The following is a 25,841-nucleotide window of genomic DNA, read 5'->3' as shown; positions in this document are numbered from 1 at the left end:
AAAAAGAAATTAACCCGATTGAATATGATCGGGTTGATTGACACCCCCTGCTAGCCGCCAATTGGCCGCAAATCTGCAGGGGGCGGTATTGCACAAGCAGTTTACAACAACTGCTGGTGCAATGATAAATACCTACAGCGTATGCTGTCTGCATTTATCGATGTGCGGCGGACACGATATGCTACATCGGCATCATGTCCGCTCGCACATTAATAAATAGGCACCTATATGTACACACTGTTTTGCAGTCAAGAACGTATAAGGCATTATCCTATGCTACGTGAGGCAAATTTCTGGGAGAAATTGTGTGCATAAATTGTGTTTTACAATACAAATGAAATTATTACTTGCTTTCTATGTAATTTTAGGTAGTCATATTAAGAAAAAATAAATTAAGTTTCCATTCATGCAATAATGTGTGAGTTGGATTTTTGTCATGGTGATTTTGGCTTATCTATACTAGTTTGTCAAACCTTTACATATGACGGGTACATTTGATTTTTTCTTAGAGGGCCAAAGAAAATTTTTTAACACTGCTAATAAAAATGGTATAATAATACTAACAAAAGAAAATGCTGCTTTTTTTGGCTTACATGAGGACAAAGAACCAACATAGCTGTGTTATTGTATATATCCATACAGGTCTACATACAGCATCTTCTCAGTATATAAGATCAATGTTCTAAAAAACCCCTCACTTGTTCAGACATATGCAGATAAAACTAACTGGTAACATAAATGATAGCCCCATAGCCTTAAAATGGACAAGACTATTGCTATTTTTGGGTGGTGGTCACTTTTCATTAAATATGCACCAACGTGATATTACTGAGTTTTAATTGCAGGACAAAAGGTGACCAATTTAGCCATATTAAACTCTAATTTCAATATATTGCATTGAGCTATTTTTATACTATTAATAATCTTGCGGCTTCACTCTTCATTAGATGAAATAAGTGATATACTAATTTGGCTCACAAAGAAGTAAACCAATAAAATTACCAAAACCTCAATTTTGACTGTTTAAAACACCACCTTTGAAATCTTCCAGTGGTGATTAATGTTAAATTCAACATCTTGTGCTGCCTAATACTGTCAGTTCCAGACCTTGGATGTCTTAATAAGGATTATATATACATTTATGTTACTACTTTTTGCCATCCTTATCCAAGTAATAATCAAGCATAGCCAGACTGTGTTTGGGTTTTTCACCTATGGGTTGTTAGTTTGGCTATGTTTGTTTATCATCAGGTAACTATGCAATGAACAGTGTACATGCTGTTGGCCCTACCATAGAATGTCTTTTTGCTAATTACTTTACGGATTTGAAAAAAGTGAAATGCGCTTGGATTGCTTTCTTTATGTAGAGTTCTTTGCAAAGTTTTGATTCCTTATTTGGTTGTAATATAGTAGTATATTTTTGAGGAGATATAGTTGAGCACACTGGTTACATCCATATCTGATTTTTTAATTGAGGGACATCGAAAATTAGTAAAATTTAAAATAAACTGAGACTTAGTTTTGTCATTTTGTTTAACCAATTCATAATGTGAATTTACTTTATTATGTTCTATCTATAAGAACGGTAATATTTCTCTAAAGTAGTTTATGACTGACTATTCACTTAAAAAAAGGAGATGCCTTTCTTGTATTGATGTATCACTTGGGAATATGGATCTATTTTGGTAGAAAGGGAGACATACTTTCAGAGCCCTCCTCCTTTTATTCTTCTCAAATCATTAATGTAATCAAACAGGTCAAGTGATTCCTCATTTAAAAGGCTGCATTTTCCTATGTCCAGTAGGGAATTTATTGTCCTTTTTGGTTGTGAGTGGGCTGCATTTAGGGACCTTTGGTTATCTATCATCAGAATTAGAATCTGGACATGTGTACACGGAAGAGGAAATGATGTTCAAATTATCCCATCCTTGTAAATACATGTGTTTTGAACATAATTATTTCACTGTGCACAATAACACAATACATTTATGCATAATGAGTAATGAAAATATATCATGCATATAAACAAAGCAGATATGTTATTAATTGAAAATGCTTACCATTGAGGAAACATTATAATCCATTCCAAGTACAGCACCTAAATTCTGTGCATAGAAAAAAACTGATACATTTCCATGTGTTCCCACATTACGGAATACAACTAGAGTCAATACTCCTTGGGTTTCATTAATTTCATAACTAAAATAAAACAAATTAAAAAAAAAACACATAAATTAATTTTTTTTTTTAATAAATAAAACAATAAACATATTGCTATTTTTTGGTAATCCTAACACTACTACTCTTGACTATTTGGTGTTATCTAATAAAGCCAATATTGGTAAATAGGTGAATGATTTATTATGCTATTTTAGCAATGAATCTGTTAAATTTGACAATCATAAGACTGATGAGAATGTAAAACATCAAACAAATCAAAATAGCTTGATACATAAATAAAAAGGTGCAAAGAGAGACAGCAGCTTTATCCGATGAAGACAGAAGACCATAAGAAAGATGAAGATGCATAACCTACATACCAGAAAACAGCTTTAGATGTAAATGGTTAAGACTAAACCAAGGGTTCAGGTATACACAGATGCAAAACATTTCTGCTATTATGTGACCCTAAGATATAACTAGAGCCACTTATGATGCTGTCTTTCCATCAAATATCAGTAAATCTGAATTGCAAAGAACATCAATCAGCCAAGAGTAGTAGACATAAAAAGGGGTTATTTAAATTGCACTAGGATGTACTTACAAAAAAACAAATCAGAGAACATCAGTTGGGTCTCCTTACCAAGTCAAACTGACATGCTACAAACAGAAAATTTAAATACCAAATGCATTGAGGTTATAACGGCTTAATTGTGAAAAAAAGCCAAATGTGTTAGGATTATCCTCTAATTACTGACCAAAACTATAAGGACAATAGTGAAACTGCAAGTTATGTAATATATTAAACACAAAAACAAATAAAAACACTCATAAAAACAATAAATATCACTTAGTAGTATTACTCTCTAACTGAAAATGTCCACAGTCCAGGTCTAGGTCCGAGTACACTTACAAATAGATCAGTGTAGTCCCTACTACAAACCCAGCAGAAAGTTAATCATTTTATTTGTGGTATAAACCAGACAAATACAAGTACATATCCAATACACTGACTTATTTGTAAGTATAATTGGCTCATGAGGATTCAATAAGCATTAGAGGAACTAAAAGCATTGACAACTACTGAAGCATGCTCAAGGTAAAGATACAAGCAGCAGATCAGGGAAGACAGCACAGGTTTAATATAAAAACTAATCAGGTAACAGAGAGAAGCACACAACAAAAATGCTAACAAATCAGTACCACATCAAAGTTGATGTGAGCTCAATTAGGTGGGAATGTGTCACATGCACTTGTTGGAGTAAAAATAGTGTAATTAATGTTAGAGCAATGTATGTGGGAACTTTTGTACACTGGGAAGTGGAGCCTAAAACCATGAGGCTAGCTTTTTATCAGCTAACCCTCTATGAAGCTAAGAGCACTGACAGCCACAGGCTTAGGAACCCAAAAAATCTGAGGGGATAGCATTTTTACTAGCAGGGTATTCTTATTCAGTAAACTGGTAATTGACCTTGCAGTGGTAGTCAGAGGAGGGCCCCATGGAAGCCCCAAACCAGGATGCCAGCACCTACTTAGGGCCCAGGCCCCACTGGGCCCCGAACTGGAGTTCCCGCTTTCACACCCTGATGAAAGCCCTGATGGGGGGGGGAAGTATGCATTATATATCCCCCCACATGATTTACTGGGGGGGGGTGTCCCCCCAGTTCCTACTCCCATACTGATGGCTACATTATTTTCTTAACAATAAAATATACTTAAATAGAAAATATTTATAGCATACCCATAAAATGTATAAAAAGAAACAACAAAAGAAACACTATATATATATACCTTGTACTTTGCCATTCAATAATCCCTTGTACTCCATCATTAGTATCAATAATGATCTGGGCACTCAAGCCTTCAATGTCTAAATAAAACAAAAATGTTGTTACAAGTATTAACATTATGCATTTAATTCTTGCAATATTATACATGTAATCTACGGTTTAATAAAGTGAATAATTTTGACATAGTTCACTAAAGAAACAAATATTGTTAAGTTCTTTTTATGTCAAGATACCAACGTATGTCTCTTTCATTATCCAGATACAGCAAACAATTTTTATTTTGGATTAAAATTTACTTCTAATACCAAATTTAGTCCTAGTTTCCACTGTAGTAAATTGGAAAAACTGGTGATAAAAAACATTTATCTCCATTAAAGTCTATGGAGCTTGTTTTTGTCACCACCAGTTTCCAAACTTTACCACCTCAATGGAAACTAGGCCTTAATTTGCTCTTATGCGGCAAGATTACATATGCGGGGCAGGCTTCAGCGTAACTGCTGAAACCCGCGTCGCCCGTAATTTCACCTTGCACATCGGGGAATCACATATACGGTGCCGGCAGTTCATAAAGTGCCGTAAGTTGGATAAACTAGTGATGTGCAGAAATGAGCGTAAATACAAATTTCTGGAGTCGCCAGTGACTTAAGGCACTTTAGAAACTGCAGGTGCCTAAGAAAATAAAAGAAAAAGTTAAATCTCCTGTAAAAGTCTAACCCGCCTCCCAAAAATAAACTCGACACGTCAAAACCCCTTTATCCGCAATCCCCCCCACATCGCAAATAATAATAAAAGTATTAAACCCTAAACCGACAACCCCACACAACGCAATAAGCCTAATTAAACTATTAACCCCTAATCCGCCATTCACCCACATCGCAATAAACCTAATACATTTATTAACCCCTAATCTGCCATTCACCCACATCGCAATTAACCTAATAAATGTATTAACCCCTAAACCGACAACCCCTCACAACGCAATATGCCTAATTAAACTATTAATCCCTAATCCGCCAAGCAACCATAACGCAAGTACCCTAATTAACCTATTAAAGCCTAATCCACCAAACACCCACAACACAAATAACCAATTTAATTACTAAGCCCCCTAACTTAACACCCACTAAATTAACCCCAAATTACATAAAATAATAAAATACTAAATTAAAATAAAAAAATTCTAACAGTACTTAAAAAATAAAACTACAATTAAATTAAAATAAATTCATTTAAAATCACCAAAAATAAAAAAAGTCTAACATTACAGAAAATTATAAACAAAATTAAACCTAATCCCTATGAAAATAAAAAGCCCCCCCAAAATAAAAACACCCCCTAATCTAATGATAAACAACCAATAGCCCTTAAAAGGGCCTTTTGTAGGGCATTGCCCTAAGTTAAACAGCTCTTATGCATTTAAAAAAGTCCCCACACCCACCAAACCCCCCTAAATAAATAAACATAACACTAAAAAAACTAAACTACCCATTGCCCCTAAAGGGGCATTTGTATATGCATTGCCCTTAAAAGGGCATTAAGCTCTTTTACTGCCCTTAAAATGGCATTCAGCTCTTTTCCAATTGCCCATTAAAACCCTAATCTAAAAAAAAAATCCTAACTTTAACCCCCAAATAGGTACTCACCGTTTCTGAAGTCCGGCGGAGAAAGTCTTCTTCCAAGCAGCGATATCTTCTTCCAGAGCTGGGAACTCTTCTATCTTCAGCCAGAAAGATGAAGATAGAGAGTAGCTCTCATCCTATTGGTTGATTAAACATTTTCAGCCAATAGGAATTCAAGGTAGCCCATATTTAAACGCGTACCTTGAATCCAGACTTTCTCCTCCGGACTTCAGGAACGTGAGTACCTATTTGGGGGTTAGAGTTAGGATTTTTTTTTTTTTTTTTAAAGATTAGGGTTTTAATGGGCAATCGTAAAAGAGCTGAATGCCCATACAAATGGGTAGTTTATTTTTTTTTAGTGTTAGGTTTATTTATTTTGGGGGGTTTGGTGGGTGGGACTTGAAATTTTTTTAAATAGAAAAAAAAGCTGTTTAATTTAGGGCAAGGTAGTTTAGCATTAGATTAGGGGTGCTTTTATTTTGGGGGGATTTTTAATTTTCATAGGGATTAGGTTTAATTTTTTATTTTTGACAATTTTGTTTATTATTATCTGTAATTTTAGACTTTTTTATTTTTGGTAATTTTAGATTAATTTATTTTAATTTAATCTTAGGTTTATTTTTTTAAGTACTGTTAGAATTTTTTATTTTAATTGTAATTTAGTTATTTTATTATTTTATGTAAATTGGGGTTAATTTAGTGGGTGTTAGGTTAGGGGGATTAGTAATTAAATTAGTTATTTCTGATGAGGGTGTTTGGCGGATTAGGGGTTAATAGGTTAATTAGGGTACTTGTGTTGTGGGTGTTTGGCGGATTAGGGGTTAATAGTGTTGATAGGTAGTTTGCGTTGTGAGTGAATGGATTAGGGGTTAATAATTTAATTAGGTATATTGCATTGTGGTGGGTTAGCAGATTAGGGGTTAATACATTTATAAGGTTAGATTGCGATCTGGGGGTTGGCGGATTAGGGGTTAATACATTTATTTAGTTATTGTGGTGGCGGTTGGCGGTTGACAGGTAGATAGATATTGCGCATGCGTTAGGTGTTAGTTATTTCCACGAGGTAGATAGATATTGCGCATGCATTAGGTGTCAGTTACTATTTTCAGGGGGTTACTTCCTATGTGTGGCGAGGTGAAAATAGAGTAAAATTTCTCAATTTTTGCCGCTTAAGTCCTTGCGCTGAATATGTGATACCGATTTGAGACGCGGTTCTATGTTAGCTTATGGGAGTAAAAATTGCGGGCGACGATTGGAATATATATGCCGTATTTATATGCAGAGCCGTATATGTGATACCAAAACTGGTGTTGCCGACTTTTGCGGGCGACGCCGCATATGTAATCTTGCCCATGATATTCCTTCTTGAAGACAATACCTAGGTAGGTAGTATGCATGTGTCTGGAGAACTTTATGGCAGTAGTTTTACAAGAATGCTTTTAAAACATTCACTCTCCTGAGTCTAACTACTTGCTTGTAAATAAAGGATACCAAGAGACCAAAGTAATTTTGATAACAGAAGTCAATTGGAATCTGTATTACAATTGTATGCTCTGTCTGAATCATGAAAGTTTTATTTGGATTTTATGTCCCTTTAAAGGGAATTTATACATATCTCTTTAGAGAAAACTGTGATGGATGTATTAAAAAAAGCCTTCCAGGGTGGTGTAATAGCAGCTAAATGCAATATTGACTGGGATATTCATAACAATATCAGAATGATCTTTGAATAAACGTGGGGAATATAAAAAGGAATACATTATCATGTACTATTGCTCAGAAATAGTGCTTTAATGTCACCAGATAAAGAAGGTCTTTTTAGAGTCAGAGATATTACAATATGTTATATACCTTGTCCGTAAAGTGCATATGGTGTGTACTGGACTTATACAGTAGTTATTTACCTTTCATCCTATAATATATGAATTCTACCATAGCACACGTTAGCATGCAGGGGAGAAAACAGGTCAAAGAAGAAAGAATTAGAAAAAGTAGGAACAGCATTTTTTAGAACAAGTATAAAAAAAGTCTCATCAGACTCAGAAAATACATAGAAATAAAAATGTAATTTTAATAAAAAAATATCTTTATACGTATTATCTGTTTAATTACAAATTAAATAAAAACTAAATTTATGCTTACCTGATAAATTTATTTCTTTGAGATGTGGTGAGTCCACGGGTTCATCTTAATTACTGTTGGGAATACCACTCCTTGCCAGTAGGAGGAGGCAAAGAGTACCACAGTAAAAACTGTTAAGTATCACTTCCCTACCCATAACCCCCAGTCATTCGACCGAAAGTAAATGGAGAAAGGAAAGTGACACAAGGTGCGGAGGTGACTGAGGTTTAGTCAAAAACCTAAAACAATTACCCAAAAAACAAAGGGTGGGTCTGTGGACTCACCACATCTCGAATAAATAAATTTATCAGGTAAGCATACATTTTGTTTTCTTCTAAAGATGTGGTGAGTCCATGGGTTCATCTTAATTACTGTTGGGAACCAATATCCAAGCTAGAGTAGATGAATAGGGAGGGATAAAAAAACCAGCATGCCTAAACAGAAGGTACCACCGCTTGAAGAACCTTTCTCCCAAAAGCTGCCTCAGCCGAGGCAAAAGTATCAAATCTGTAAAATTTAGAAAAAGTATGGAAAGAGGACCAAGTTGCAGCTTTGCAAATCTGCTCCAGAGAAGCTTAATTTTTGAAAGCCCAAGAAGAGACTATGGCTCTGGTGGAATGAGCCTTAATCCTCTCTGAAGCTTGTTTCCCAGAGGATTCATAAGCCATGCGGATCACACTCCTCAACCAAAGAGCTAGAGTAGGGGCAGATGCCCTCTGACTTCCCAGAAAATGAACAAATAGAGCGGAAGACTTCCGAAAGTCTTTAGTCGCTTCCAAGTAAAACTTAAGGGCGCGAACCACATCCAGATTATGCAGCAACGCTCCTTGTCTGAAGAAGGCTTCGGACACAGGGAAGGAACAACAATTTCCTGATTAATATTCTTAGTAGATACAACCTTGGGAAGGAATCCCAACTTAGTACGAAGAACAACCTTATCAGCATGAAAAATGAGATAAGGAGAATCAAACTGTAAAGCGGAGAGTTCAGATACTTTCCGAGCAGAAGAAATAGCCAACAAGAACAAAACTTTCCAAGACAAAAGTTTAATGTCAAGGGAGTGCATCGGCTCAAACAGACGCTGTTGTAAAACCTTAAGCACAAGATTAAGGCTCCAAGGAAAAGCAATCACCTTAAACACTGGCCTAATGCCGACTAAGGCCTGACAAAAAGACTGAATGTCTAGCACATCTGCCAAATGTTTGTGTAAAAGGACTGATAAGTCTGAAATTTGACCCTTCAGGCTACTAACAGACAAGCCTTTATCCAGACCCTCCTGAAGAAAGGATAATATTCTTGGGATCCTAACCTTACGCCAAGAATATCCCTTAGCTTCACACCAAAAAAGATATTTCCTCCATATCTTATGGTAAATCCGCTTACGAGCCTGGATCAGTGTCTCAATCACTGACTCTGAAAAACCTTGCTTAGATAGAATCAAGCGTTCAATCTCCAAGCAGTCAGCTTCAGAGAAATGAGATTTGGATGAAGAAAAGGCCCCTGAAGAAGAAGGTCCTTCCTCAGGGAAAGCTTCCACTGAGGTAGAGTTGACATCTCCACTAGATCTGCATACCAGATTATCTGAGGCCAAGCTGGGGCGATTAGAATCACTGATGCTTGTTCCTGTCTTATGCGGGCAATCACCCGAGACAAGAGGGCAAACGGAGGAGAAAGAAAAGCCAACTGGAAGTCCCACAGAACTACCAGGGCGTCTATTAGAAAGGCCTGAGGATCCTTTGATCTGGAACCGTACCTTGGAAGCTTTGCATTTTGGCGGGACGCCATGAGATCCAGCTCCGGCATCCCCCCTCTGGATACCAGTTTGGAGAACACTTCCGGATGGAGTTCCTATTCCCCCGGATGGAAAGTTTGCCTGCTTAGAAAATCCGCTTCCCAGTTGTCTACTCCCGGGATGTGTATGGCTGACAGACAACAACAGTGGTCTTCTGCCCACTAAATGATCTGAGACACCTCCCTCATCGCTAGGGAACTTTGTGTTCCCCGCTGATGTTTGATGTAGACTACTGATGTTATGTTGTCTGATTGGAATCTGATGAACTGGTTCGAGGCCAAATGAGGCCAAACTAAAAGCGCATTGTAAATTGCTCTCAACTCCAGAATGCTGATCGGTAGTTTGGACTCCTCCTGAGTCCAAAGACCCTGAGCTTTGAGGGATTTCCAGACTGCCCCCCCCCCAGCTCACCAGGCTGGCGCCTGTAGTCACTATCACCCAAGATGGTCTCCGAAAGCAAGTTCCCTGGGACAGTTTCTCCCGAGAATGCCACCAATGAAGAGAATCCTTTGTCTTATGATCCAACACTATCTTTGGAGAAAGATCCAGATAATCTCCATTCCACTGATTGAGCATGTATAACTGTAAAGCTCTCAGATGAAAACGAGCAAATGGCACGATGTCCATGGCTGCCACCATCAGTCCAATTACTTCCATACACTGAGCAACTGAAGGATGAAGAGTCTCCTGAAGGACTCGACAAGCCGATAGGAGCTTGACTCTTCTGGTCTCCGTCAGGAATATCTTCATCAGAACAGAGTCTATAATCGTCCGTAAGAACACAACTCTTGTTGCTGGAACCAGAGAACTCTTTTCCACATTTACCTTCCACCAGTGAGACCGGAGGAAGGAAAGTAATGTCTCTGTGTGTAACATGTCTCTATAACCTGTGCCTGCAAGCATGTCTAGTAATAACACCCATCCCATGAGTGCATTATCCGTTCCTTACATTAAATAAAACAGGTATTCTGAAGTGCCCCTCTCCCCATAGGAAGGAAAACAGCACTTACCTGCTCTGCTGCCTGACATGACGACAGCTCCTAATATGAGAGGACACATTCTCCTCACAGCGACTAGGATAACATCGGTAGCCAAGTAACAAACTTAGATATCTAAAATCAGAGAAGCTTAGGTAGAGAAACAGAGCAAACACCACTTTGCAAGTTCTCCACCGCTTTAAAACCACCACAGCTCGACTGCAAAGACTAACATGGGCTAGGTTATACCCTGTAGCTTGATTGAAGACTCAATCTTCTTTGAAAATATAATTTTAATTACACACAAAAATACACCTCCTCCATGCACATAGAGGCAAAGAGAATGACTGGGGGTTATGGATAGGGAAGTGGTACTTAACAGTTTTTACTGTGGTGCTCTTTGCCTCCTCCTGCTGGCAAGGAGTGGTATTCCCAACAGTAATTAAGATGAACCCGTGGACTCACCACATCTTTAGAAGAAAAGTTGTGAAGTCTAAAAAATGTTAGTGAAACTCAAGTTGTTATGTATAAGTTGTTATTAAGGTAAAGCATGTGCTTGTTTTTGGGACATGAATCTAACATGTATTACTAAATTATATTCAGAAATCAATGATGGATACTGTATTGACTTTTTTGTATCTTGCATATGAAATAGCAGTATTTAAACAAGTTTTTTTCTTAAAAGCCAATTTAAAAGCTGTATAAATTTAACTTGAAATTAGTACATCTTTGGTGTAAACCTCCTGCTAAGCTTCATTACCTGTTAGTTACAAAGTCTCAGGGCCAACTAAATGAGCCTTAAAGGGATATTGCATTTGCTTTGTTCCCATGGTATTCTTTGTTAAAGAGGTGGGTGGGTGTCTGGAGCACTACATGGCAGGAAGTAGTGCTGACATCTGGTGCTCTTGCAAATGGTTAACATTCTTGCAACCTGCTGCCATATAGTACTCCAGACACATGCAACGTCCTGAGCTTAATCCCCAGCTTTTCAACAAAAGATACCAAAAGAAAAAAGAAAATTTGAAAATAGAAGTAAATTAGAAAGTTGTTTAAAATTGCATGTTCTGTCTGGATCATGAAAAAAAATTTGGTCTCATTTCCCTTTAACAGGAAGTGCCTCTTAGCAACTGAATAATTATCAGGAAGTACCTTTCAGCAAAGTAGCATTAACAGGAAGTCCACAACTGGTAAAGCTGTATAAGCTCCAGGATAAATGTGTATAAATGTTAAAAAAAAAAAATACGGTGTCCCTTTAATGATGGATGCTTGGAGTGACCATAAAACTAAATAATGACCTAAATACAAATAAATCAAAACTGAGGTTACATGAGCCAAGAGACTTCAATTTCAAATTGAGACAAATCCTCAGTTTTAAAAGTATTAGAATAATGAAGCGGGTTATCAATGTTGATAATAACATGTTTTAAACAAGGTGTAGAAACTATAGACACTCAATTTTTCTTTAATATTTCTATTTCTCATTTTCATTTCTTACACATGCAGATAAACAGAACACTAACATTTGCTCTTGAACTGTATCCAAGGTAAGGTGTAAAAATACTCAGAACCCCATAGGAAAATTATTTAAAAATAATAAAAATAAATCACTAGAACTTGTTAAAGTGAAAGTAAATCCTAGCATTTTACAAACACTAGGATTTACTATTGAAACAAATAAAGGGCACTTTTATTCATGAAATATAAGATACGTCATGTAGAAAGCTCCTTTATTTGATTCAACCGATCGCCGCTCTTAGCTCCTAAAGCAGTGCATGGCTAACGCCAAGCTGGATTTACCACACGGCTATTGGCTAAGAGGTGAAAACGTCACCTCTTAGCCAAAATTATTTTTAGCCGTGGGCTGCTGTAGGAGCTAAGAGCGGCGATCAATTGAATCAAATAAAGGAGCTTTCTACATGAAGTATCTTATACTTCATGAATGAAAAAGCCCTTTATTTGTTTCAAAAGTAAATCCTAGCGTTTGTAAAACGCTAGGATTTACTTTCACTTTAATTAGACTGAGCCACAAGAAGAGTGTGCCAAAAATAATGTCAGCAACAAAATATCAATATTGTAACAAAAGTATTTAAAAAATAACTTTTAATAATATACATTCTGATATAAGAAACAGGCACAAAATCTACAACCTAGTAATATTCCCTCATACATCTAGATTCAATTATTTTAAATGTTCTAGGCCCTGGTTTCTCAACAGCCGGGCCGTGGCCCAGTACCGGGCCGTGATAGCCCTGCTGGTGGGCCCTGACCTGTCATGCCCCCACTGCACACTCTTACCCCACTGCAAACCAGGTGCAGACTGAGACCAATCAAGGACCCAGGAACACTGTCTCACACTGACCAAAATGTATTAAATTGTATGCAAATGTACATGGTAGCCTTCCTGCCCTGCTCCCAACATGCCCCTCATCCTACAGAGCCAGGACCCCCAACATTAAGGGCCAGAGAAAGGGCACCCAACCTCCAGGGCCAGACCCCACACTCCATGGCCCTCACAGCGACAGACCCCTGCCAGGGCCCCCACTAAACCCACACTTATTTGCTTAGTTACTGATAGGGCAACTGAAAACTCCAGCTTAAGGAATGCCCCAAGATCTGTGGAGATACCATTTGTGGGCCCACCTACTTGCTGGTCCCTCGGCCCAGGTCCTATTTGCCTGCTTCCAGTGCTCACTATATATCTATATATATATATATATATATATATATATATATATATATATATATATGTATATATAAATATATATATAAATAAACTACTGGGCCCCGGACATGTATAGCTAAAATTTACCGGGCCTTGAGGTCACTTTGGTTGAGAACCACTGCTAGGCCACGTAACACGTGTAAGAAAAAGACACACTTAATATTATTTTAGATAATATTAACCAGCCACCAATTGATAATTATAATTCATGAGTTCATACTCAACAAAGTTTGTTTGATTGAATTTGTATATATGGTCACCAAACAATAGTGTAGCATTTTTAATTGTTTTCCGAGGAGCTCACACCAATATTCCCTCTAATTTTTTTGAGCAGTGTGCGCACAAATTTTGGCCTGTACAATTTCTGGCCAGGTGACTAAAATGTTTGCGCACTTTAATCTTAAGGGTAAAAAAACTTGAATATTTTGTAAAGGTAGTAATTAACTCAATCATAAAAAGAGACACACAGGCATGGATGGTCTACTATGTTGTTCTAATAAACATCTGAGTTTTAGTTATATTTACTACATGATGCGGCAAACAAAATATTTTATATTTGATTCTTCATAAAAACAACAAGGGAAGAGTTGGTTGTACTCAAATACAATAAACACATATAATAGGTACACAGAAATACAGGGAGTGCAGAATTATTAGGCAAGTTGTATTTTTGAGGATTAATTTTATTATTGAACAACAACCATGTTCTCAATGAACCCAAAAAACTCATTAATATCAAAGCTGAATAGTTTTGGAAGTAGTTTTTAGTTTGTTTTTAGTTTGAGCTATTTTAGGGGGATATCTGTGTGTGCAGGTGACTATTACTGTGCATAATTATTAGGTAACTTAACAAAAAACAAATATATACCCATTTCAATTATTTATTTTTACCAGTGAAACCAATATAACATCTCAACATTCACAAATATACATTTCTGACATTCAAAAACAAAACAAAAACAAATCAGTGACCAATATAGCCACCTTTCTTTGCAAGGACACTCAAAAGCCTGCCATCCATGGATTCTGTCAGTGTTTTGATCTGTTCACCACCAACATTGCGTGCAGCAGCAACCACAGCCTCTCAGACACTGTTCAGAGAGGTGTACTGTTTTCCCTCCTTGTAAATCTCACATTTGATGATGGACCACAGGTTCTCAATGGGGTTCAGATCAGGTGAACAAGGAGGCCATGTCATTAGATTTTCTTCTTTTATACCCTTTCTTGCCAGCCACGCTGTGGAGTACTTGGACGCGTGTGATGGAGCATTGTCCTGCATGAAAATCATGTTTTTCTTGAAGGATGCAGACTTCTTCCTGTACCACTGCTTGAAGAAGGTGTCTTCCAGAAACTGGCAGTAGGACTGGGAGTTGAGCTTGACTCCATCCTCAACCCGAAAAGGCCCCACAAGCTCATCTTTGATGATACCAGCCCAAACCAGTACTCCACCTCCACCTTGCTGGCGTCTGAGTCGGACTGGAGCTCTCTGCCCTTTACCAATCCAGCCACGGGCCCATCCATCTGGCCCATCAAGACTCACTCTCATTTCATCAGTCCATAAAACCTTAGAAAAATCAGTCTTGAGATATTTCTTGGCCCAGTCTTGACGTTTCAGCTTGTGTGTCTTGTTCAGTGGTGGTCGTCTTTCAGCCTTTCTTACCTTGGCCATGTCTCTGAGTATTGCACACCTTGTGCTTTTGGGCACCCCAGTGATGTTGCAGCTCTGAAATATGGCCAAACTGGTGGCAAGTGGCATCTTGGCAGCTGCACGCTTGACTTTTCTCAGTTCATGGGCAGTTATTTTGCGCCTTGGTTTTTCCACACGCTTCTTGCGACCCTGTTGACTATTTTGAATGAAACGCTTGATTGTTCGATGATCACGCTTCAGAAGCTTTGCAATTTTAAGAGTGCTGCATCCCTCTGCAAGATATCTCACTATTTTTTACTTTTCTGAGCCTGTCAAGTCCTTCTTTTGACCCATTTTGCCAAAAGAAAGGAAGTTGCCTAATAATTATGCACACCTGATATAGGGTGTTGATGTCATTAGACCACACCCCTTCTTATTACAGAGATGCACATCACCTAATATGCTTAATTGGTAGTAGGCTTTCGAGCCTATACAGCTTGGAGTAAGACAACATGCATAAAGAGGATGATGTGGTCAAAATACTCATTTGCCTAATAATTCTGCACTCCCTGTATAGTAAACACATTTACAGACACACACACACATATACAGTATATATATATATATATATATATATATATATACACATATTTATAAACACACACACATATACATATATACGCACACATATACATTATGCACATACAGTATGTAAATATATTATTATTATTATTCTTTATTTATAAAGCGCCAACAGATTCCGCAGCGCTGTTCATAGGTAACAAAGATAAAAGGACAGTACAATATGAGACACCAGACAAAATTTAACAAACAAATACAGGAGGAATTGGGAGCCCTGTTCCCATGGGAACTTACAATCTAAGGCCTAGATTTGGAGTTCGGCGGTAGCCGTCAAAACCAGCGTTAGAGGCTCCTAACGCTGGTTTTGGCCGCCCGCTGGTATTTGGAGTCAGTCATTAAAGGGTCTAACGCTCACTTTTCAGCCGCGACTTTTCCATACCGCAGATCCCCCTACGCCATTTGCGTAGCCTATCTTTTCAATGGGATCTTTCTAACGCTGGTATTTAGAGTCGTTTCTGAAGTGAGCGTTAGAGCTCTAACGACAAGATTCCAGCCGCCTGAAAATAGCAGGAGTTAAGAGCTTTCTGGCTAACGCCGGTTCATAAAGCTCTTAACTACTGTACCCTAAAGTACACTAACACCCATAAACTACCTATGTACCCCTAAACCGAGGTCCCCCCACACCGCCGCCACTCGATTAAAATTTTTAACCCCTAATCTGCCGACCGCCACCTACGTTATACTTATGTACCCCTAATCTGCTGCCCCTAACCCCGCCGACCCCTGTATTACATTTATTAACCCCTAACCTGCCCCCCACAACGTCGCCGCCAGCTACTTAAAATAATTAACCCCTAATCTTCCGACCGCAAAGCGCCGCCACCTACGTTATCCCTATGTACCCCTAATCTGCTACCCCTAACACCGCCGACCCCTATATTATATTTATTAACCCCTAATCTGCCCCCCTCAACGTCGCCGACACCTGCCTACACTTATTAACCCCTAATCTGCCGAGCGGACCTGAGCGCTACTATAATAAAGTTATTAACCCCTAACCCGCCTCACTAACCCTATCATAAATAGTATTAACCCCTAATCTGCCCTCCCTAACATCGCCAACACCTAACTTCAATTATTAACCCCTAATCTGACGACCGGAGCTCACCGCTATTCTAATAAATTGATTAACCCCTAAAGCTAAGTCTAACCCTAACACTAACACCCCCCTAAGTTAAATATAATTTAAATCTAACGAAATTAATTAACTCTTATTAAATAACTTATTCCTATTTAAAGCTAAATACTTACCTGTAAAATAAATCCTAATATAGCTACAATATAAATTATAATTATATTATAGCTATTTTAGGATTAATATTTATTTTACAGGCAACTTTGTAATTATTTTAACCAGGTACAATAGCTATTAAATAGTTAAGAACTATTTAATAGTTACCTAGTTAAAATAATAACAAATTTACCTGTAAAATAAATCCTAACCTAAGATATAATTAAACCTAACACTACCCTATCAATAAAATAATTAAATAAACTACCTACAATTACCTACAATTAACCTAACACTACACTATCAATAAATTAATTAAACACAATTGCTACAAATAAATACAATTAAATAAACTAGCTAAAGTACAAAAAATAAAAAAGAACTAAGTTACAAAAAATAATAAAATATTTACAAACATAAGAAAAATCTTACAACAATTTTAAACTAATTACACCTACTCTAAGCCCCCTAATAAAATAACAAAGCCCCCCAAAATAAAAAATGCCCTACCCTATTCTAAATTAAAAAAGTTACAAGCTCTTTTACCTTACCAGCCCTGAACAGGGCCCTTTGCGGGGCATGCCCCAAGGATTTCAGCTCTTTTGCCTGTAAAAAAAAACATACCATACCCCCCCCCAACATTACAACCCACCACCCACATACCCCTAATCTAACCCAAACCCCCCTTAAATAAACCTAACACTAAGCCCCTGAAGATCTTCCTACCTTGTCTTCACCATACCAGGTTCACCGATCCGTCCTGGCTCCAACATCTTCATCCAACCCAAGCGGGTGTTGGCGATCCATCATCCGGTGCTGAAGAGGTCCAGAAGAGGCTCCAAAGTCTTCCTCCTATCCGGCAAGAAGAGGACATCCGGACCGGCAAACATCTTCTCCAAGCGGCATCTTCAATCTTCTTCCATCCGGTGCGGAGCAGGTCCATCTTGAAGCAGGCGACGCGGATCCATCCTCTTCTTCCGTTGTCTCCCGACGAATGACGGTTCCTTTAAGGGACGTCATCCAAGATGGCGTCCCTCGAATTCCGATTGGCTGATAGGATTCTATCAGCCAATCGGAATTAAGGTAGGAATTTTCTGATTGGCTGATGGAATCAGCCAATCAGAATCAAGTTCAATCCGATTGGCTGATCCAATCAGCCAATCAGATTGAGCTCGCATTCTATTGGCTGTTCCGATCAGCCAATAGAATGCGAGCTCAATCTGATTGGCTGATTGGATCAGCCAATCGGATTGAACTTGATTCTGATTGGCTGATTCCATCAGCCAATCAGAAAATTCCTACCTTAATTCCGATTGGCTGATAGAATCCTATCAGCCAATCGGAATTCGAGGGACGCCATCTTGGATGACGTCCCTTAAAAGAACCGTCATTCGTCGGGAGACAACGGAAGAAGAGGATGGATCCGCGTCGCCTGCTTCAAGATGGACCCGCTCCGCACCGGATGGAAGAAGATTGAAGATGCCGCTTGGAGAAGATGTTTGCCGGTCCGGATGTCCTCTTCTTGCCGGATAGGAGGAAGACTTTGGAGCCTCTTCTGGACCTCTTCAGCACCGGATGATGGATCGCCAACCCCCGCTTGGGTTGGATGAAGATGTTGGAGCCAGGACGGATCGGTGAACCTGGTATGGTGAAGACAAGGTAGGAAGATCTTCAGGGGCTTAGTGTTAGGTTTATTTAAGGGGGGTTTGGGTTAGATTAGGGGTATGTGGGTGGTGGGTTGTAATGTTGGGGGGGGTATGGTATGTTTTTTTTTACAGGCAAAAGAGCTGAAATCCTTGGGGCATGCCCCGCAAAGGGCCCTGTTCAGGGCTGGTAAGGTAAAAGAGCTTGTAACTTTTTTAATTTAGAATAGGGTAGGGCATTTTTTATTTTGGGGGGCTTTGTTATTTTATTAGGGGGCTTAGAGTAGGTGTAATTAGTTTAAAATTGTTGTAAGATTTTTCTTATGTTTGTAAATATTTTATTATTTTTTGTAACTTAGTTCTTTTTTATTTTTTGTACTTTAGCTAGTTTATTTAATTGTATTTATTTGTAGCAATTGTGTTTAATTAATTTATTGATAGTGTAGTGTTAGGTTAATTGTAGGTAATTGTAGGTAGTTTATTTAATTATTTTATTGATAGGGTAGTGTTAGGTTTAATTATATCTTAGGTTAGGATTTATTTTACAGGTAAATTTGTTATTATTTTAACTAGGTAACTATTAAATAGTTCTTAACTATTTAATAGCTATTGTACCTGGTTAAAATAATTACAAAGTTGCCTGTAAAATAAATATTAATCCTAAAATAGCTATAATATAATTATAATTTATATTGTAGCTATATTAGGATTTATTTTACAGGTAAGTATTTAGCTTTAAATAGGAATAAGTTATTTAATAAGAGTTAATTTATTTCGTTAGATGTAAATTATATTTAAATTAGGGGGGTGTTAGTATTAGGGTTAGACTTAGCTTTAGGGGTTAATACATTTATTATAGTAGCGGTGAGGTCCGCTCGGCAGATTAGGGGTTAATAATTGAAGTTAGGTGTCAGCGATGTTAGGGAGGGCAGATTAGGGGTTAATACTATTTATGATAGGGTTAGTGAGGCGGATTAGGGGTTAATAACTTTATTATAGTAGCGCTCAGGTCCGCTCGGCAGATTAGGGGTTAATAAGTGTAGGTAGGTGTCGGCGACGTTGAGGGGGGCAAATTAGGGGTTAATAAATATAATATAGGGGTCGGCGATGTTAGGGCAGCAGATTAGGGGTACATAGGGATAACGTAGGTTGCGGCGGTTTACGGAGCGGCAGATTAGGGGTTAAAAAAAATATGCAGGGGTCAGCGATAGCGGGGGCGGCAGATTAGGGGTTAATAAGTGTAAGGTTAGGGGTGTTTAGACTCAGGGTACATGTTAGGGTGTTAGGTGCAGACGTAGGAAGTGTTTCCCCATAGGAAACAATGGGGCTGCGTTAGGAGCTGAACGCTGCTTTTTTGCAGGTGTTAGGTTTTTTTTCAGCTCAAACAGCCCCATTGTTTCCTATGGGAGAATCGTGCACGAGCACGTTTTTGAGGCCGGCCGCGTCCGTAAGCAACTCTGGTATCGAGAGTTGCATTTGCGGTAAAAATGCTCTACGCTCCTTTTTTGGAGCCTAACGCAGCATTTGTTTGAACTCTCGATACCAGAGTTAAATTTATGGTGCGGCCAGAAAAAAGCCCGCGGAGCGTTAACAGCCCTTTTACCGCCGAACTCCAAATCTAGGCCTTAATGTGTAGGAGGGTGAGAAACAGGAGGTGGGGACTGCAAAGGTGGGAATGATGTTAGTGTGAAGTTAGATGAGGGCAACTATTAGGCAAGTGGAATTCATTAGTTACTGATTTGGTTATAGGCTTACCTGAACAAGAAGGTCTTTAGGGAGTGTTTAAAGGAGGAGAGGTTGGGGGAAAGTCTGACAGCACAAGGAAGTGCGTTCCAGAGGGTTGGTGCCGCACAAGAGAAGTCCTGTATAGTTATGTCGCAAACCTAAAAATTTGGGTTTGCGAACGTTGAACGCGAACTTCCACAACTGTTCGCGAACGGACGAACCTCCATAGACTTCTATAGGCAGGCGAACTTTAAAACCCACAGGGATTCTTTATGGCCACAATAGTGATGGAAAAGTTGTTTCAAGGGGACTAACACCTGGACTGTGGCATGCCGGAGGGTGATCCATGGCAAAACTCCCATGGAAAATTACATAGTTGATGCAGAGTCTGGTTTTAAGCCATAAAGGGCATAAATCACCTAACATTCCTAAATTGTTTGAAATAATGTGCTTTAAAACATCAGGTATGATGTTGTATCGATCAGGTAGTGTAAGGGTTACGCCCGCTTCACAGTGACAGACCAAACTCCCCGTTTAAAGGGACAGTCTACACCAGAATTTTTATTGTTTTAAAAGATAGTTAATCCCTTTATTACCCATTTCCCAGTTTTGCATAACTAACACATTTATAATAATATACTTTTAACCTCTGTGATTATCTTGTATCTAAGCCTCTGCAAACTGCCCCTTTTTTCAGTTCTTTTGACAGTTTTGCAGTCTAGCCAATCAGTGCCTGCTCCCAGATAACGTCTCGTGCACGAGCACAGTGTTATCTATATGAAATATGTGAACTAATACCCTCTAATGGTGAAAAACTGTTAAAATGCAATCTGTAAGAGGTGGGCTTCAAGGTCTAAGAAATTAGCATATGAACCTCCTAGGTTAAGCTTTCAACTAAGAATACCAAGAGAACAAAGCAAAATTGATGATAAAAGTAAATTTGAAAATTGTTTAAATGACATGCTCTATCTGAATCATGAAAGTTTATTTTGGCCTAGACTGTCCCTTTAACGCACCGCAAACAACCTCAAACAGTCCATTTGCACAACCGCAAACTCCCCATTTGCACAAGGTTGGATACCAAGCTAGTTATGTCCCGTTCCTTGTCCTCACTGATGTCATTGAAGGTCTCTTCCTCCACCCAGCCACGTACAACACCAAGGGTCCCGAAAGGTAACAAGCCCCCTGGGACGCCTGCTGTGTTTGGTCTTCCACCTCCTCAAAGCCACCTTCCTCCTCTGACTCCTCTTCTTCAGACTCCTCTCTCTGCATTGCCTCTCTCTGCATTATTATTATAAGGTGTGTTAAGTAGTACTATTCCTATCAGTTTAATCCCTGTTACGTCCCCTATCAGGGGACGTGTATATGGCATCGATTTTAGGGACCGGGAGATGGAAAAAGATGCTTGGTCGGTCCTCCTACTTCAAATTTGGGGCACTGCGCGTGCAATCTAATGTGCCACCAGATATGAGGGGTGTGTTAAGTAGTTCTATTCTTATCAGTTTAATCCCTGTTACGTCCCCTATCAGGGGACGTGTATATGGCATCGATTTTAGGAACCGGGAGATGGAAAAAGATGCTTGGTCGGTCCTTCTACTTCAAATTTGGGGCACTGTGCGTGCAATCTAATGTGCCACCAGATATGAGTGGTGTGTTAAGTAGTTCTATTCTTATCAGTTTAATCCCTGTTACGTCCCCTATCAGGGGACGTGTATATGGCATCGATTTTAGGAACCGGGAGATGGAAAAAGATGCTTGGTCGGTCCTCCTACTTCAAATTTGGGGCACTGCGCGTGCAATCTAATGTGCCACCAGATATGAGTGGTGTGTTAAGTAGTTCTATTCTTATCAGTTTAATCCCTGTTACGTCCCCTATCAGGGGACGTGTATATGGCATCGATTTTAGGAACCGGGAGATGGAAAAAGATGCTTGGTCGGTCCTCCTACTTCAAATTTGGGGCACTGCGCGTGCAATCTAATGTGCCACCAGATATGAGTGGTGTGTTAAGTAGTTCTATTCTTATCAGTTTAATCCCTGTTACGTCCCCTATCAGGGGACGTGTATATGGCATCAATTTTAAGAACCGGGAGATGGAAAAAGATGCTTGGTCGGTCCTCCTACTTCAAATTTGGGGCACTGCGCGTGCAATCTAATGTGCCACCAGATATGAGTGGTGTGTTAAGTAGTTCTATTCTTATCAGTTTAATCCCTGTTACGTCCCCTATCAGGGGACGTGTATATGGCATCGATTTTAGGAACCGGGAGATGGAAAAAGATGCTTGGTCGGTCCTCCTACTTCAAATTTCGGGCACTGCGCGTGCAATCTAATGTGCCACCAGATATGAGTGGTGTGTTCAGTAGTTCTATTCTTATCAGTTTAATCCCTGTTACGTTCCCTATCAGGGGACGTGTATATGGCATCGATTTTAGGAACCGGGAGATGGAAAAAGATTCTTGGTCGGTCCTCCTACTTCAAATTTGGGGCACTGCGCGTGCAATCTAATGTGCCACCAGATAGGAGTGGTGTGTTAAGTAGTACTATGTATGTGCCTTTTTTTTGGTTTGGTTTTTTAAGCCACAGTGTAGCACCAGAGGCCAGAAAAATTAGGCATGTACACATGCCTGAAAAATTAGGTATTGTAGCAGCGGCCAGAAAAATTGATGTTTGTTTCCCAGACAGAAAGTGCCCTAAAACATTGCGGCTTGAACCCTAGTTGGTGGCGGATAAGTCAAGCAAGTCATCCGTCATTCAGAGATCAAATACAGCAGCGTGTGGACCATTTTAGCCCAAGGCAGCTCATCTCATCAGGCCTTTTTTACTCGAATGTATAGATCACTGTCAGTCCCTTCGGGATCCATCCCTTATTGATCTTAATAAAGGTGAGGTAATCTAGACTTTTTTGACCTAGGCGACTTCTCTTCTCAGTGACAAGACCTCCTGCTGCACTGAAGGTCCTTTCTGACAAGACACTTGAAGCGGGGCAGGCCAGAAGTTCTATCGCAAATTGGGATAGCTCAGGCCACAGATCAAGCCTGCACACCCAGTAGTCAAGGGGTTCATCGCTCCTCAGAGTGTCGATATCTGCAGTTAAGGCGAGGTAGTCTGCTCCCTGTCGGTCGACTCGTTCTCTGAGGGTGGACCCCAAAGGGCTGTGGCGATGCCTAGGACTTAAAAAGCTCTGCATGTCCTCCATCAACAACACGTCTGTAAAGCGTCCTGTCCTTGCCGGCGTGGTGGTGTGAGGAGGAGGAGGATTACTTTCACCTCTTCCCCTGTTAGATTCCCGTTGTGCTGTGACATCACCCTTATACGCTGTGTAAAGCATACTTTTTAATTTATTTTGAAACGGCTGCATCCTTTCTGATTTGCAGTAATTCGGTAACATTTCAGGCACTTTATGCTTATACCGGTGGTTTAGTAGTGTGGACACCCAGTACAGGTCGTTCTCCTTCAGCCTTTTTATACGAGGGTTCCTCAACAGGCACGACATCATGAAAGACCCCATTTGCACAAGGTTGGATTCCTCGTCCTCAGTGATCTCACTGAAGGTATCTTCTTCCCCCCAGCCACGTACAACACCACGGGTACCAGATAGGTGACAACGAGCACCCTGGGATGCCTGTTGTGGTTGGTCTTCCTCCTCCTCCTCAAAGCCAAATTCCTCCTCTGACTCCTCTTCCTCACAATCCTCTTCCAGTGTTGCCGCAGGTCCAGCAAGTGATGCTGATAAGGCTGTTTCTAGGGGTGATGGTGACCACAACTCTTCTTCCTCTTCCTCTTCACGCTCATCTACGGCCTGATCCAGCACTCTTCACAGGGCACGCTCCAGGAAGAAAACAAATGGTATGATGTCGCTGATGGTGACTTCGGTGAGACTGACTAGGCTTGTCACCTCCTCAAAAGGACGCATGAGCCTACAGGCATCGCGCATGAGCGTCCAGTAACATGGCAAAAAAATTCCCAGCTCCGCAGAGGCTGTCCTAGCACCCCAGTCATACAAATAGTCGTTAACGGCTTTTTCTTGTTGGATCAGGCGGTCGAACATTAGGAGTGTTGAATTCCAACGTGTCGGGCTGTCGCAAATCAAGCGCCTCACTGGCATGTTGTTTCACCGCTGGATATCTGAAAAGTGCGCCATGGCCGTGTAGGAACGCCTGAAATGGCCACACACCTTCCTGGCCTGCTTCAGGACATCCTGTAAGCCTGGGTACTTATGCACAAAGTGTTGTACGATCAGATTACACACATGTGCCATACACGGCACATGTGTCAACTTGCCCAAATTCAATGCCCCCACCAAATTTCTTCCGTTGTCAATAACCACTTTGCCGATCTCCAGTTGGTGCGGAGTCAGCCACTGATCCACCTGTGCATTCAGGGGGCGGACAGGAGTGCTGGTCCGGTGTGACTCTCTGCTTTCAGGCAAGTCAACCCCAAGACGTCGTGACACTGCCGTATCCGGGATGTGGAATAGTACCTGGGGAGCTGGGGATGCCGTTGATGTGGAGCAAGACGCAGCAGCAGAAGAGGACTCAGCTGAGGAGGTTATGGAAGAGGATGGAGTAGGAGGAGTAGAGGAGGTGGCAGCAGGCCTGCCTGCAAGTCGTGGCGGTGTCACCAACTCCTCTGCAGAGCCACGCATTCCATGCTTGGCAGCCGTCAGCAGGTTTACCCAATGCGCAGTGTAGGTGATATACCTGCCCTGACCATGCTTTGCAGACCAGGTATCAGTGGTCAGATGGACCCTTGCCCCAACACTGTGTGCCAGACATGCCATTACTTCCTTTTGCACAATCGAGTACAGGTTGGGGATTGCCTTTTGTGCAAAGAAATTTCGGCCGGGTACGTTCCACTGCGGTGTCCCAATAGCTACAAATTTTTTTGAACGCCTCAGACTCCACCAGCTTGTATGGTAAAAGCTGGCGGGCTAAGAGTTCAGTCATGCCAGCTGTCAGATGCCGGGCAAGGGGGTGACTTTGTGACATTGGCTTCTTACGCTCAAACATGTCCTTGACAGACACCTGACTGTGGGCAGATGAGCAGGAACTGCTCAAGGCGAGACACGGAGTGGCGGATGGTTGAGAGGGGGCAAGGAGGACAGCAGTGGTTGACGTGGCTGAAGATGCTGGACCAGGAGGAGAATGGCGGCTTTGAGTTTGTGTGCTGCTTGTACTCATGTGTTGATCCCATAGGCGTTTGTGATGTGCGATCATGTGCCTTCGCAAAGCAGTTGTACCTAGGTGGGTGTTGGACTTCCCATGACTCAGTTTCTTTTGGCACAGGTTGCAAATGGCATCGCTGTTGTCAGAGGCAGACACACAAAATAAATGCCACACTGCTGAGCTCTGCGATAACGGCATTCTGGTGGTGGCAACAGCATGCGTTGATTGGTGTGCTCTCTGGCTGACCCCGGGTGCCGATGCATGCTGTCTGACTGTGCCACTAGCTCCTTGCGACGACCTCCTCCTCCTTCCAACTCGTCTCTTCCTTCTCTCTGTCTCCCCATCTGAACTTTCCCCCTTTTCTTCTTCTCTTCTAGCGGGCACCCACGTGACATCCACGGACGCATCGTCATCATCAACCGCTTCACTTGTATCTGACAACTCAACAATGAAGAAGCAGTGGGTACAACATCATCATCATCACACCGTACGTCCATGTGGGTAATGCTGCCTGACTGAGACATATCCTTGTTATCTACATCCTCTGGCAATAATGGTTGCGCATCACTATCACTCATTTCTTCCAACTGATGTGTAAATAACTCCTCTGACAGATCAAGTGAAGCGG

General features: G+C 40.4%; 1 protein-coding gene across 1 annotated transcript in view; it reads right to left on the bottom strand.

Moving 5' to 3' along the window:
• The window catches only part of ADGRV1 (adhesion G protein-coupled receptor V1), a 1,190,013-nt gene that overhangs the window by 783,855 nt on the left and 380,317 nt on the right, over positions 1-25,841 (bottom strand). Inside the window, 2 exon segments of the mRNA XM_053699719.1 lie at positions 2,061-2,199; positions 3,952-4,030. Of these exon segments, the coding sequence (XP_053555694.1) occupies positions 2,061-2,199; positions 3,952-4,030 (218 nt within the window).

Source organism: Bombina bombina, chromosome 2 (genome assembly GCF_027579735.1).
Source record: "Bombina bombina isolate aBomBom1 chromosome 2, aBomBom1.pri, whole genome shotgun sequence".
Taxonomy (NCBI): domain Eukaryota; kingdom Metazoa; phylum Chordata; class Amphibia; order Anura; family Bombinatoridae; genus Bombina; species Bombina bombina.
The sequence above is the reverse complement of the archived record's forward strand: the minus strand, read 5'-3'. Positions and strand labels throughout refer to the sequence as shown.